The sequence below is a fragment of the Pelecanus crispus genome, chromosome 7, assembly GCF_030463565.1.
Source record: "Pelecanus crispus isolate bPelCri1 chromosome 7, bPelCri1.pri, whole genome shotgun sequence".
Classification (NCBI taxonomy): Eukaryota; Metazoa; Chordata; class Aves; order Pelecaniformes; family Pelecanidae; genus Pelecanus; species Pelecanus crispus.
This window is the reverse complement of record NC_134649.1, coordinates 21,013,695-21,028,567: the sequence shown is the minus strand read 5'-3', so window position 1 is coordinate 21,028,567 and position 14,873 is coordinate 21,013,695. Positions and strand designations below refer to the sequence as shown.

General features: G+C 38.5%; 1 protein-coding gene across 2 annotated transcripts in view; it reads left to right on the top strand.

Annotated features, from left to right (window-relative positions):
• The window catches only part of ACSBG1 (acyl-CoA synthetase bubblegum family member 1), a 37,328-nt gene extending 22,735 nt beyond the window's left edge, over window positions 1–14,593 (top strand). The window contains exons 6-14 of one of the 2 annotated variants that reach the window (XM_075713631.1): window positions 635–715; window positions 3,530–3,679; window positions 6,138–6,314; window positions 6,879–7,060; window positions 8,139–8,369; window positions 8,951–9,168; window positions 11,960–12,099; window positions 13,566–13,812; window positions 14,517–14,593. In XM_075713631.1, the coding sequence (XP_075569746.1) occupies window positions 635–715; window positions 3,530–3,679; window positions 6,138–6,314; window positions 6,879–7,060; window positions 8,139–8,369; window positions 8,951–9,168; window positions 11,960–12,099; window positions 13,566–13,812; window positions 14,517–14,593 (1,503 nt within the window). Of the gene's footprint in view, window positions 1–634; window positions 716–3,529; window positions 3,680–6,137; window positions 6,315–6,878; window positions 7,061–8,135; window positions 8,370–8,950; window positions 9,169–11,959; window positions 12,100–13,565; window positions 13,813–14,516 lie in introns of both variants that reach the window. The other variant, XM_075713630.1, reaches the window with a different exon arrangement.
• Window positions 14,594–14,873: the final 280 nt, after the last annotated feature.

Genomic DNA, 14,873 nt, shown 5'->3' with positions numbered 1-14,873 from the left:
TCAAAGGCATTTATGAGGCACTGGGTCCCACAAAGTTCAGTGAAATGAATGCTCTTTGCGGGCCATGCAAAGCAGAGAAAGAGCTACTGAAAGCAGCAGCCATTGCTGTCTGCCTGTAAGTTGCAGCTTTGTATTTTTATTTATCCTTAAAATGTGCATATGGCTTTCTTTCCTTTTTTCCTTTAAGAAGGTAGAATGTTTTTTTAGCAGTTTAACAACAGTTTTGTCTGAGGGACTTCCTCTATAGGTAACCACAGTGGCTAGGGTCAGCTTCTAGCTTGACCGAGACTGTTCCTTGATGTGCCCTTTGGTGCCTTATGAGAAAGGATGCTGAGGAGCCATGTATGATGTGTTGTGTTGGTTTTTTTTTTTTTAAATCTTTTGACTGAAAACAGATTTTCTAGAGCAGACTGTGTAGTGTCGTCTTTTTTCCCTCCTTTTTTTTTTTTTCCCTCCCCCCGACTCCTGTTGAGCTAGTTGGTTGTGAGTTTAGGGGAGAATATTTGAGGGTGGAGGGAAACAGGAGGTTTCTTGTGACTGTCAAGCCATTACAGTTTTGGCGGTATTTTAGTGGAACAAAAACCACACAAGATGTAAATAATAAAAAATAAATTTGTTTTAAAAAATCCAACAGATCTGGAATCGCTTGCCACACTTGAAAGCTGTTGTGCTATATAAGGACTCCATTCCAGAGAGACACCCAAATTTGTATACGGTATGTGAATGCTAGAACAGACTTATAATTCATGCGGTATTATTTATTTGATGAATTTCTACTCTGTTTAATCTGTGGAATGTCTGCCATTTAGAATGCATTGCTGTGTTACAGCAAACACATTTAAAAGCTTCATCAGCTTTTTCTGTTTAATTTACCTGTAACTTCATGTTTGGTACTTGATATTTAAAATTAGAGCTACCTTGCTTAACTGTCTGTCTTGTGTCTTCCTGGCTTTTTATTTGACTGATTAACAAAACACCTATAGGCTTCAGGTGGGAATGAGTACTTGCAAACCATTAAAAATAGAAGTTGTCTACTGGTGTTAGTGAAAACTGAATTGTGGTTAGTTTCGCTGGATCTAAGAACATGAAAATGCTTGTAATTTTACGGATGATAGTTGCATTTTGTTTGCACCAGATATTTCTGGTGATAGGCAACAAGTGAAGAGAAGTAACTACGGACTACACAGAGGAGCACATTTTCTCAGTATATGTAGAATCTTTGTACCACATGGTAAAAATAAAGCAGAAAAAGGGACAAAGCCAGGATCAGAGATTTCTGAGTGAAAGAAGTCCAGCCTTTAATTTAAGAAATATGAGGACTTTAAGCAGAACAGATTTTTGCAAACATGTTATTTCAATATATTTTGAAAATATAATTGAAAATAGTTAGGTAGTAAGAATACAAAAATCGGCATTTTAAGTGGACTACAGATTATCAGATTCTGATTTAATGAAGAGTGAACAGTGTAGAAATATTTTAAAATATTTGCAGTTTTGATAATCTGAGGGGTTACTAGGTACAAAAAAAAAATCTGCACTTCTTTTAATCATACCTTCTTTTGCTATGTTGAATAGCATATAACTTAATAATAAACAGTTGCTGTTATAATACTGTACATACTGGTATAGAGTATGCCTTGCATCTCAGGACAATAAAAAAATTAATACAAAGATGATCTTACTATTTACATTTCTTAATAAAAGGAATAAGTGCTGGCAAATAATTCTGGAACAACGTTCAGTTGCTGAAACCTAAATGCCTGAGAACTGATGTATTTGAAAACACCTCTGTTCAGGTGTCATGTTGGACACATTTTCTCAATGGAGAAGGGTAGCTGTGGGAGTGTCTGACAGTTGCCATAGTTTATGTCATCTAAAGGAAAAATCAGAGATCACCAAAGGCAGAAATGATTGTTTATTAGGCTTGACATAAAGCAAACTGCCTGAACCACATGGCATTTTATAGAAGGGATTTGTGTTGCAGGTTGACAGCTAATATGTAACAAGCAATTGCTGCAGCAAGGGCAGAGCCCTAATTCACTGACCAGTGCATGTTTCCAGAAGGCAAATGCAAAGTCAGTAGTGTGTGTGGCTGGTTGTACCTTTCACGCTGTGGAATAGGAACACTGTCTGTTGCAGGTACTGTTCAGTAAACAAAGCCTAGGCAACAGACTTACAGTGAGTAGCGCATTCTAGTATGAGAAGACAGCAAGGTCAGGAAAACAGGAACAACTGCTAAGTCACATAGAAACAATTACATCCTTGACACCTCCAGACTTTCCAGGAGCTAGGGAGATTGATGCAGCTGCATTCCGTAGGAAGGGATAGGATGTGAGAAATCCTCTACTTGCTACAGAGCCGTGCGTTGTACTGCCTCTCTTTTCAGAGATGTGGTTTGTTCAAAGAAAGTATAAAACTGATGATTGGCAATTAGAAGAAGAATGCTTAGGACAGCCTTGCCACCCAAGAAAAGGAAGTCTGGTTGCCACAGAGGCTAACTATTGTAACCTTAGTAGCACACTGGCAATGACAGAGGTCTGAAGGAAACAGTGAACTCCCCCCTCAAGCACAGACTCTCATTTATCTCTGCTGTCTTTTGCATCATCCCCTTTATTGCTATGTGGTCCTGGATATATTTCCAAGAAGTCATTGAAGAATGGAGGTGCTGCATCTTGCATTTAAATAACACAGTTCTGTAGCACAGTATGAATCATCTGATTCTAATAGGAATCTGGCAGTTTGGTTATTGACTTTCTTAAAAAAATTTGTTATACCCTAGTTTTCAGTTAGCATTGAAATCAATGGTACACTTAGCAGCATATCGGGTGCATGCAATGGAAGTATCTGGGAGCAACCAATATAACATAGAGGATCAGGTTCAGCATTCTTCTGGGCCAATTTGTGTGGCACAAAAGTCCAGCATCATAAAAGATTTATCTCATTCTAGATTGAGCCAGATTTGAATGGAAGTTGTGAACAGCATCATATGCTCCGTTTGCTGTAAAATAGCAGATAATTTCAGCAAACACTCACACATCTAGATGATGATGCTTTTGCAAAGAAGCTTTCATCCAATTGCTTTATATTTATATTTGTATTTATACAGAGGAGAAGGAATTATAGATGGAATGTCACAAGCATACTCTTACTTAAAAACAGTACATCCAGATTCCTTTAAACAAGACTCAAAATCATTCTAACAGTGTGAAGTAGTAACAGAATTTTAGCCTCTGTGACTTGTCCATAGTATCCATCTTGGAGGAGGAATAGTATTACCATTCCCTTCTTAGACACTGAAAAGACTCATGGCAGCACAATTTTAGATAGTCTATTTGAAATTTGCATGAAGTTCTAAGCTAGTCTTAGTCATACTTCTTATATAGGCAAGACCTCGTGAAACTTGCCTTGGAAACATGTTCAGAGCAAGGCACTGAAGTTTTCTGCCATTTTTGAGACTGATAAGATACCGCATCTTTTCCCACTTGTAAGAAGCCATTTGATATCCTGTATTTTCTGTTACATATTCTAGATGGAAGAGTTTCTGGAGTTGGGAGATGACGTATCTGATACTACTTTGGATGATATTATTAACTCCCAAAAGCCGAATCAATGCTGTGTACTGATATACACATCTGGAACAACTGGGAAGCCAAAAGGAGCCATGCTGAGTCATGATAATGTATGTACTTTAGGCTCTTCCTTTAGCATAAAAATAGCAAAGTATGAGGATATTTATTCCTGTGTTTTGAAATGACTGGTACATACTAGAGCCTTGGAATCCTTTTGCTTTTGCAACATGGATATTGTACTACAAAGCAATGCTCAAAATGCAGATGGCTGTTTCTGGTAAAGTATAAGCGTGGTAAAGAAAGAAACTCCATTCAAACTAGCACTTTGCAAGGTTGAACAGTTTGTTATGAATATCAAATTTTTTATTCACTGGTTTTCTTGTGAGATGCGCATATTTTCATAAATATAATTCACAGATTGCCATAAAGTCTCTCAGGTGATGTCACAGGTCATCTTAAAACAAACAAATCATATAAATCAGCCAGCCACTATCAAAACAGCCTGATAGACTGCTTTTGCAAATTTTATTAAAATGAGGGTAGATGTGTGTTTTGTGGGTGTGTGTGGTTTTGTTTTGGGTTGGTTTTGGTTTGGTGGTTTTTTTTTTTTTTTTTACTTTGGCATTATTATATTCCTAGACTTGGGTTTCTACATCTGCCAGTAGAGGATAATACAACTCTAGTGCGTAGTCCTGGTACTTAAAATAGCCCTGCCTGCATTGTTGCAACCTAAAAATTTTTCAGTGATAGAGAAAAGCGAAGTCATTTGCGAAAAGGACTTTCCTTAGAGGTCTGCTAGCTAAGACCTGGACTGTAGCTGGTTTGGTTTTTTATATATTTTTTTTTTTTTAAGGTGGCTGAGCAGGAGTGGAAAGTAGTGGGGAGTTGTTGTGGTTTAGCCCCAGCCAGCAACTAAGCACCACACAGCTGCTCGCTCACTCCCCCTACCTCGATGGGATAGGGGAGAGAATTGGAGGAGTAAGAGTGAGAAACACTCCTGGGTTGAGATAAGAACAGTTTAATAGTTGAAATAAAGTAAAATAGTAATAATAACAATATAATAATAATATACAAAGCAAGTGATGCACAATGCAATTGCTCACGACCTGCCAACCAATACCAAGACGGTTCCCGAGCAGCGATCGCTGCTCCCTGGCCAACCCCCCCAGTTTATATACTGAGCATGACGTCATATGGTATGGAATAGCTCTTTGGTCAGTTTGGATCAACTGTTCTGGTTGTGCCCCCTCCGAGTTTCTTGTGCACCTGGCAGAGCATGGGAAGCTGAAAAGTCCTAGACTAGCAGAAGCAGTACTTAGTAACAACTAAACCATCAGTGTGTTATCAGCATTCTTCTCATACTAAATCCAAAACACAGCACTATGCCTGCTACTAGGAAGAAAATTAACTCTATCCCAGCCGAAACCTGGACAGGAATCTTTCTGAACACATAGACAATCTGTGAAAGGGCTGGTCTAAGTTGCGGCCTCTCTTCTTAACATAATGTAGAAACTATTGCAGATGTGCACACTGTGAGGAGCAATTCACTCAAATGTAGGGAATCAGTACAGTAGTATCTGGAAGCAGAACACAGGGGACTTGGTAGACAAAAAGAGTGATCTGACATTGCAAATCCTATGCTCTTCCATCTCAAAGGAGTCTGGTGTCATTTTCATGTTAGCTGCCAAACTATTCCTGGCTGTTGATCACAAACAGGCTATTTTTATGTTGACGAAAGGTGGAAAACATGCCTTGCCTGTAACTGTGCTGCTGCCTTCTTTAGTCAAAAGATGTTTGCCACTGTCCGTGTGCAAAACCAATGCTGAGTCAGTCATGAACTGCATCTTCTGAGATAAAGTGGGAATTAGGAAGAAGGGGGAAACCATCATACAGTTTCACTGAGAAGTCAAGCAGCACATCTTCAGAAATACTCATGCATGCAGTGCCGCTCATGGCGGGGTGTGTGTGGGAGTGTCACTTGTGAACCACTGTGGTAAATATCCTGGAGGCTTCCAGAGGAGCAGAGTACAGCTGCTATCTTCCTTATTAGTGCTTAGTCAGATGATGATCAATACAAGACAATGAGCTCGTTGCTGATACTAAACTGTCCTGCGAGCTCACTGATCACTGAGTATTCATTGTTCTTTTTCAGGTAAACATATAGACATAGCACTGGTGAAAAGTGCCCTCTTCATAGAAAGTATGCACAGTAGGAGAGTTGCAAAAGAAAGGGCAGATGAATTTATTCTGTGTCCCTCCAGCTCATGGCTGCCCTGCTCAGTGTGTCACTAGGGCATGGGCAGTTGGTAGTGTTCATAGCCCAGTCAGGCAGCAGAAAGACTGCATTTACTTATGTTGCTAAGTTCATCTTGCTTTTGACTGGGTGTCCCCCAGAGAATTGACGGTCTGGTGTATTGTCAAAGATTGCAATGTCTTCAGGAATTTCTGTGAGCACAGATTCTTCATAGTTACGTTAGCATAGCATAAGGTTCCTTAGTTTGCATTAAAAGGAAAAAAGGAAAAAAAACCGCCACCATACCTAATGTGTTTTATTATCCATTTAAACAGATAACTTGGACATCAGCACATTGCAGCAGAGCAGGAGATATGCAACCTGCAGAGGTCCAACAGGAGTCTATAGTCAGTTATCTCCCACTCAGCCACATAGCTGCGCAGATATATGACCTGTGGACTGGAATCAAATGGGGAGAGCAAGTTTACTTTGCTGAGCCAGATGCTCTGAAGGTATCTGTCTTGTATTGCACCGAATTAAGCTTGCACTTCCTCCTCTTAGAAAACACCCTAAGGAGAGAGTATGATCTTTGAAGAGGTGCAGAAGGTGAAGATTCAGAGTCCATTATTGTAAGAATTATGGAAAAATAAAATCCATTAGACTTGTGATCCAGTGCTCTAGACTCCAGTTAAAATGTATAATCCAGATCTATAAGCTTCTATTAAGGCAGAAGTATATGCATCTAAAGCAAAAGAAGTATAAGCAATTTTTGGAGGAAAGGGAGGCAGAAAGAACTAAACCTTCTTGTTTATAAGAAGGTTTGTTGGTGTGTGTTTTCCTTCTTGTATACTATATATATATCTCTATAGATATATATATATCTCCCCCGATGTGTCAGAGCTGGCACACCTTAGTGCATATGTCTGGGTGAAGTAGGTTCAGCAGTCCTTTATATCCTACATGTTTAGTGATGTTCTGCATGTTAGCATTGCAAGATGTAGACTGCATCACCAAACCTCTTTATCACTGCTGTGGACCTCCTGCAATGTTTTGAAATAATCTAACGATTTTAACAGGGCAGCTTGATCAACACACTAAGAGAAGTGCAGCCAACATCTCACATGGGAGTTCCCCGAGTATGGGAGAAAATCATGGAGAAATTAAAGGATGCTTTTGCTCAGTCAGGTTTTATGAAGAAGAAAATCCTGTCGTGGGCAATGTCACTTAGCTTAGAGAGAAACCTGAACTGTTCAAGCAGGTATGTATTATAATGAGTGAGATTTCTGTGAACCTGAAAGTAGCTATCTGCTTGTAATAAACTATGAAGCATCAGTGAGACTCTAAGTATAAATGGGTAAAATTTGGCCTGGCAACACAGCAAATATAATGCAAGAGGGAGGGTGTAGTTATCAATTACAGTAGGCTGATCTTAAACACAGGTGACTGTTAAAAGTGTCCCTCCATCCTCCCTGATAACATACTCCCACGAACATGTCCCCCAACTCTGTCTCTTCTGTGAACTGAACAGGTTAGTTTTCAGCTGGGAGAGTTCCCTGATGCAGTGCACCATGTGACTGTGCAAGTGCTAGTTACTGGTGTGAGGAAAGGGCGTGAATCTGGACAATGTGTATGAGGGGTGGAATTTTTGGGGGACAGCCCAGACAGACTGGCTCATGACAGTTTGGGGTATGCACCACGTGAGTAAGAACATCTCATCTCCACACAGAAACTCAGGGATACCCCTCACAAATTCTCTGAGCTCCAAGTACATTATCTCTGTTCTGAATAACATTGGTGTTTTTCTCTGTAAGATTGCCCAGATAAAGAATGTTGTATAAATTCAAATATTGACTTAATTCACAATTCTTTCCTGTTCCAAAGTTCTTTAAAGTGTGACACAACAAAGTGTGAAATTGCTTACAGAAAATGGTATTCCAAAAGATTGTGCATTGATACTGCTTTGCTTGTCTGATCATTCGGCTTCTCAGATAGTCCTGCAAATTTCTGATTTTAGTGGTACAGGTTCTCAGAGACGCATTTAACTGATAGAGTCAGGAATACAAGAGCTTTGTTTTATACACTATGTTTTTATAGATTCTTTATGTATTTTCAGTTTTCAGACACCTCAAGAGTTGGAGTTCACTAGAAATGAAAGACACTGAATAAATGAAAAAATGACAAATATGTAACCTGTTCTTACTGATGTAACTTCCATCAATACCCAAAACCAAATGGCAAATATATCTCTAAACAAAACTTGTGTTTGATTTTGTTTTGGAAATTTCACAGGTTGCTCTGACTTACTGTCGTCTTCTTGTGTGTTTTATACTCAGCAGTGATTTAAAGCAGTTCTGGACAAGGTTAGCAGACTACTTAGTGCTTGCAAAAATACGCAATGCACTGGGTTTTTCTTCCTGTCAGAAGCACTTTTCTGGTGCTGCTCCTCTCAATACAGAAACACTGTATTTCTTCTTGGGTCTGAACATCACCCTGTATGAGGCCTATGGAATGAGCGAGACCACAGGCCCACATTGCCTATCTGGGCCCTATATTTACAGGCAGCACAGGTAACTTTACTTTTTTTTTTTTTTTTTTTTTTTTAAATGTGGTGTTTCCTTATATCTGTGAGAAAAGTATTTATGAAGTTCAGCAAAGATCTTCTCGCTTATTTTATTTTCTCTCAATGCGTTGCCATTCTATTGTGACTTTGGGAAGCAAAATAACTTCCAGGTCAGAAGCTGAATACATTGCCTCCATAGCATGCCATGCAAAGAGCACTGAAAGTGATCTACAGCATTATATGCACAACACAGTTACTAAATCTGATGTATATCCTATCCCTGGCCCATGGTAGCATAGCTTTCAAATGGAAGACCTCAAATACAAAAGTGGTTTTATGCCTGAAAACACAGAGGGAAAAACCCCAGGAAGCACAGGGCAAGATAGACAGCCAAAAAGTGCTTAAATACCCTAACATACCTGTCTAGTGAATTAATATGCCACAGCTTTCAAAAAGTTACAGCAGGGTGTTATTTACAGTCACTGATATTTTGATAAGTTCAGGGATTTCACATGTTGGATGTCTTTATCAGTATTATGTTTAACATTGCTGTGCTCCTTGTGGTTTTTTTCTGCTCTTCTCTGATAGCTGTGGTAAACCAGTACCTGGCTGCAGAGTGAAATTGATGGACAAAGATACAGAAGGCAATGGAGAAATCTGTTTCTGGGGAAGGACTGTTTTCATGGGTTATTTAAATATGGAAGACAAAACAAAAGAAGCCTTTGATGAGGATGGGTGGCTGCATTCTGGAGATTTAGGAAAACTAGACAAGGATGGCTTTCTCTATGTCACTGGAAGAATTAAAGGTAATAAATAAAATCTTGCTCTGTGTTTGTGGTAACGGTTCAGCACTGTTCAGTCACATGTCAGATGTGGCCCATCTAATTAAGTGTCTTTCCTCTAATACCAGCAGCATTGACCTAATAGGAAGGTAGAATAAACTTTCCTATGGGGAAACTATGGTGTGCCCTGTTCAGGAAGGGTTTCCCTCTAGTTTGTAATAGGTGGACATGATTCAGTTCCTACAGTGAGGCTTTTTATCTCCCAGACCTTTATTCACTATTAATTACTATTAGTAATATAAAATAATAATGCAGGTTTAATGTGTCATCTTCATATAATCATACAATTGTTTAGGTTGCAAAAGACCTTTAAGATCATCAAGTCCAACCGTTTAACCTAACACTACCAAGTCCACCACTAAACTATATCCCTAAGTGCCACATCTGCACGTCTTTTAAATACCTCCAGGGATGGGGACTCTACTGCTTCCCTGGGCAGCCTGTTCCAGTGCTTGATAATCCTTCCCGTGAAGAAATTCTTCCTAATATCCAATCTTTGAGTCTAATGATCATTAAGCTGTCAGGTCTCCCTTTGAATCTTGCTAAATTGTCTTAATTGCACATCAGAATGTTTAGACAGTGATGAGAGACAACCCTCTGTTATATAAAAGTTGTTGCTGTAGGTCAGAGCTAGGTTCCTCTGCCTTAGATGATGTGTTTGCAGAGACTAGTATCGAAGCTTGAGAGCAGAAGGAAAAGTTAAAGCTAAAGCAATAAACCTAAGTGGTATTACAGTACATAGCTTGAAGTCTCATGTGAGTAAGACTGGTCACTTCCTTACTTGGAAGCTTTTTTTCATTATACATATTCAGAGAGTGTGATTGGTCACAGTCAAGATGTAACTGAAGAAGATTTAAGAATTGAGTAACTATCACCTTAGAATATATGGTGAATCACTAGGGAGGTAACGCGGATGGGTGAATTTGTCATAGGGTGACATAGTGTCCTGTTAGGAATCAGGACTTAAGCAGATACTATTAATAGCCTGCAGCAAATGCAGCTATCTTGATTTTAACTTGCTTTCTTGTCTGCTGTGCAAAAGGAAGATGAATCAGTTAGCAACTCCTAGTCTCATTCTGTCATAACATTTGTGCTTCACTTACATCTTCCTTGATTGCTGAACTAATAACAATTACTCTAAATTACAGGACAGGTACACCATCTGGGATAAAATAACTGTCTGTCCAGTTTCCTTAAAGTTTTAAATCCAAGTCCAAATAAGGTAAAATGTAATAGAAGGTAGTAGAGAAGCTTTTCTTCTAGTGACTGAAACAGGACTTCTCCCTTTGGTTCTGTGGGTCTAATGAGTTTTAGGATTCCTTAGCTGCAAAGCCCAAAGATGTAGCTAGAGAAGTCCACACAGGGGCAGTATTTGTAGAGGTGTGGAAAAAGTTGTTACAATTACTACAGTTGTCTGATCAGCTGGGAAAAAGCTGACATCTCAGACAATGAAAAACTAAGTGCCAGAGAGATTGGTAGAGGATCTAAGGCAAAAACAGGACTACGGCAAAAGGAGGGGAGAATGAAAGGAAAAAATAGACCTAGACAAGTTTGGATACACAACTAACTTTGGTGTGTATCTGTGATTTGACAGAAGTCTCTCCTTTTATAAACAGTACTTGTGCTTTCTCAAACGTGTGCAGTGTGTTGACTAGGGAGAGAAATAACTTTTATAGTTATGAGATCAATGTCTCTTCCGTACCAGAAGGTTGAGTATAGACTGGAAGTTATTTTTCATCGTAGTTTTCATGGAGCGTAGAGATGGTAGGGCCCAAACCTGTGAATGTTGAAAGGGTGCAGTATTTCCTTGATTGCATCTAAATTCTTCAAGTTTATCGCTGACAGGGAATCAGGTACCAAACCTGATCCTTAATACATGCAATCAGCTGCATTATTACACAAAGGACTGGTATACCATTTGTCTGCATTATTTGTTGAAGCATGTTCTGAAATGCTGCAAAGACTATTACCTGAGGATAGTGAGAAGTCACCAGTGTAATGAAAGCAGAGAGTTTGAATTTACTTAGCTCATACTCAAATTTGTAATAATTCCAGTGAATATATGTATTATACTTCAGAATGAATGCATTCAAATAAAAATGCACATTCCTTTATCAATAGAGTAAGGTATCACTACCATTGTTTGCAAACCTTAAAAATATTAAGATTCCAGGTAGTCATTATATTCCTCTCATGTCAAAAGTAGGGCAGGAATCACTACTTCCACTGCAGACTCTCTTAAGGTCTTGACTTCTCCTTCCTTGCACTCCTCTTTCCCTTCTTTTCATGGTTGCTTTTAGGGAGCCTTCCTGCAGTAGTAACTTGTTTTTTGTGTGACCCCTCTTGGTAGCTTTAAGAATTAGTTTTAATCATGATGTTAACAATGCACTTGCTTTTTGTTGACATAGCAACAGTAAAATAGAGAGTGAATCCTATGCTAATTTGGAAGACATGACTGCTCACAGAAAAATTCCAGATTACGCAACAGTGCCTTGAGAATAACTAACCTGTTTCTGGATTATGTAAAAACCATCTGGAGCAAATATGTTATACTGAGGGAGAACTGAGAACTTGAGCACATATTTGAAAAATATTAGCATTTTTATTTTGAAGATAATTAATTAATAGGCTTTCTTCTCTTTGAAAAGATCTCTCTTATCTTTATGTCAGAATAAGAAAAGTGGGTTGATACGGACATTAACCTGATCTTCGGAATTTATTTAAATTCAACTAATAGCCTTTCTTTTTTGCCTAGATTTGATTATTACAGCTGGAGGTGAAAACGTGCCTCCAATTCCAATTGAAGATGCCGTTAAAAAAGAACTCCCAATTGTTAGTAATGCTATGGTGATTGGAGATAAAAAGAAGTTTTTGTCAATGTTGCTGACTCTAAAGGTACACCAGTTTTAATATTGATTTCAGTGAAATTATACACCTGCACCTAAAAAAACCCAAGAATTTTGAACTGTTTGTAAAAAGACACAAAATTAGATAAGAGGAAATTAGTGGGGAAAAAATACATAGCAACTACAGACCAAATCCTGATGGTCTAAACTTCTTATGATTAGATGATCTGCTAAACATCTGCATGTTTACTGCTGTTTCATAGAATCATAGAATGCTTTGGGTTGGAAGGGACCTTTAGAGGTCATCTAGCCCAACCCCCCCTGCAGTGAGCAGGGACACCTTCAACTAGATCAGGTTGCTCAGAGCCCCATCCAACCTGGCCTTGAATGTTGCCAGGGATGGGGCCTCCACTACCTCTCTGGGCAACCTGTTCCAGTGCTTCACCACCCTCATTGTAAAAAATTTCTTTCTTATATCTAGTCTAAATCTATTCTTCTTTAGTTTAAATCCATTATTCCTTGTCCTGTCACAACAGGCCTTGCTAAAAAGGTTGTCCCCATCCTTCCTGTAGGCCCCCTTTAAGTATTGGAAGGTTGCAATAAGGTCTACTCGCAGCCTTCTCTTCTCCAGGCTGAACAATCCCAACTCTCTCAGCCTGGCCTCATAGGAGAGGTGTTCTCCTATACATATAACAAGACCTTATTTATTTATTTATTTAAATGCAAATTTTTAATTAAGAAATGTTGAAAGAGTGAGAAATCTCTTTAACAGGGCACAATAATAGCTTTTATTCTTACAGATTGCAAAGACAACAAATGCTTCTGTTACAGGCAAAACCAGTTTCTAACAGAAACTTTCCAACAGAAGCAGACTTTCCAACAGAAATATTTCTCTACAGTTTTTTCTGTCCATATAACACGAGAAGGATGACTGTAGAACAAAATAATTAATAGCTGTGCTGTGGTATATGCTTCAATTGAGGAATCACTTTTTTCTAAAACGTTTGCACTTCGTGTTCTGTGTACATACATAGTGAGCGACCCTTTAGTTTTTCTGAAGCTGTTTACGATTGATACTCCCTATCTACAGGCACAATTGAAATACTAATTTAAGAAGTCTAGCTTCAAAGAATGCTTCTATCTCAAGCTGTTTACATTACACCACAGTAATTCAATCTAATGATGAGCTAAATGTTCCCCTGTAACAATGGAGTAATTTGGAAAATATGGTAGAAATTCAAGGTCTATAGATGAACTTTATTTCCTGATCCATTGACACGTTTTAAGTCTGTTCATGTCATCTGCATATAAGGCAAAACTATTTGCATTTGGTAGCCAAGTGGAAAGAAAAGCACTATCATCTGTAGGTGTTTCTGCTTTTTAAGGCTTACAGAATGTTTGGGTGTTGATGCTGAGCCTTCTTGATTTTTACTAGTCAGGGAGGACCTGATCAGAGAGACATTTAATGCCTTGTAAGAGTGAGCATTTGATGATTCACTTAATTTGGTATTTTAGAGTGTGCTGGACCCAGATACGTCTGATCCCACTGACATTCTCACTGAGCAAGCTAGAGACTTCTGCCAGAAGACTGGTAGTAAAGCTACTAAAGTATCAGAGATTGTAGCTACAAGAGACCAGGCGATCTACCAGGCCATTCAGGAGGGAATCAACAAAGTCAACATGAACGCTACTAATAGAGTTCATTGTATTCAAAAATGGATAGTCCTGCCAAGAGATTTTTCCATTTCTGGGGGAGAACTAGGTAAGATTTACTGATTTATATTGAGGTATACACACAGTAAAGAGGCTGCTGATCTAAGAGTATTCAAATACAGTTTTGTATGCCAAATTCCAGGTACAGCCACTAGAGGGAAAGGAAAAAAACGTTATGCAGCATGTCTTAAAGAATACAAAAATTTTAGTTTTTGCTGTGTACTTATGTATCAATCTGTGCTCATTTATGAGTACAGCTTTACAGTTAAATTTCAGATTGCTTTGGGCAATTAAACAATCAATTCTGGTTAATTCCTTGTGCATTACAGTATTAATAACTTCCAGTAATAATACTGAAAATTTCTCGGTTAAAAAAAAAAAAAAAAGAGAGAGAAGCAAGACAATGAAAGCCTGACAACAGAGCTCCAAGCACATTACCAGGCTCTTTGAATAAACTGGGAATGGTTTAAAAGCTTTCAAAAACATCATCCTTTTAATTATTTTTATTGAAAAAAGTAGTAGTAGTCAGTCATCACCCTCTTATCTGCAGCTCCCTTTGAAGGCCTCATGCTTATCTGGAGGCAACCTTACATACCACGCTTGCTTCTCACTTTTAGCAGGTATCCACACTTACAGAGTGGGTGATGTTCTTCCAAACAGGCTCTTCAATAGAAAACCTTAGGAACCAAGGCTCAAACTGAGTAGGAATTTTTGTTCCTATTTCTGCTGTTGTGACTAACTCCCTCTTTTAAGGTCCAACAATGAAGTTAAAACGGCTCACTGTGCTTGAGAAGTACAGAAATGAAGTAAACTCCTTCTATGAAGAATAAGAAGTCTTTCATCCAAGCATTAAGGAAAATTTGTGAGCTAAAGAAAGTATTTCCTAATCAAAATCATTAACGAAGATTATGCTTGTTTAGGTTTTGTAGTTTGCTGAACTGAACCACTAGAAAACTGCTGTGTCAATTTAGTTGTCCTGAGACTCACCTGATTGTCCTTTTTACAGAAGCATCTCCACAGTGTCTGTTTTCTAATACTGTTTTTATTTTATGCCCTAAATGATTAAGATTAAAAACATCCTCTTGTGTTGTATAAAGCGGGTATAACTAA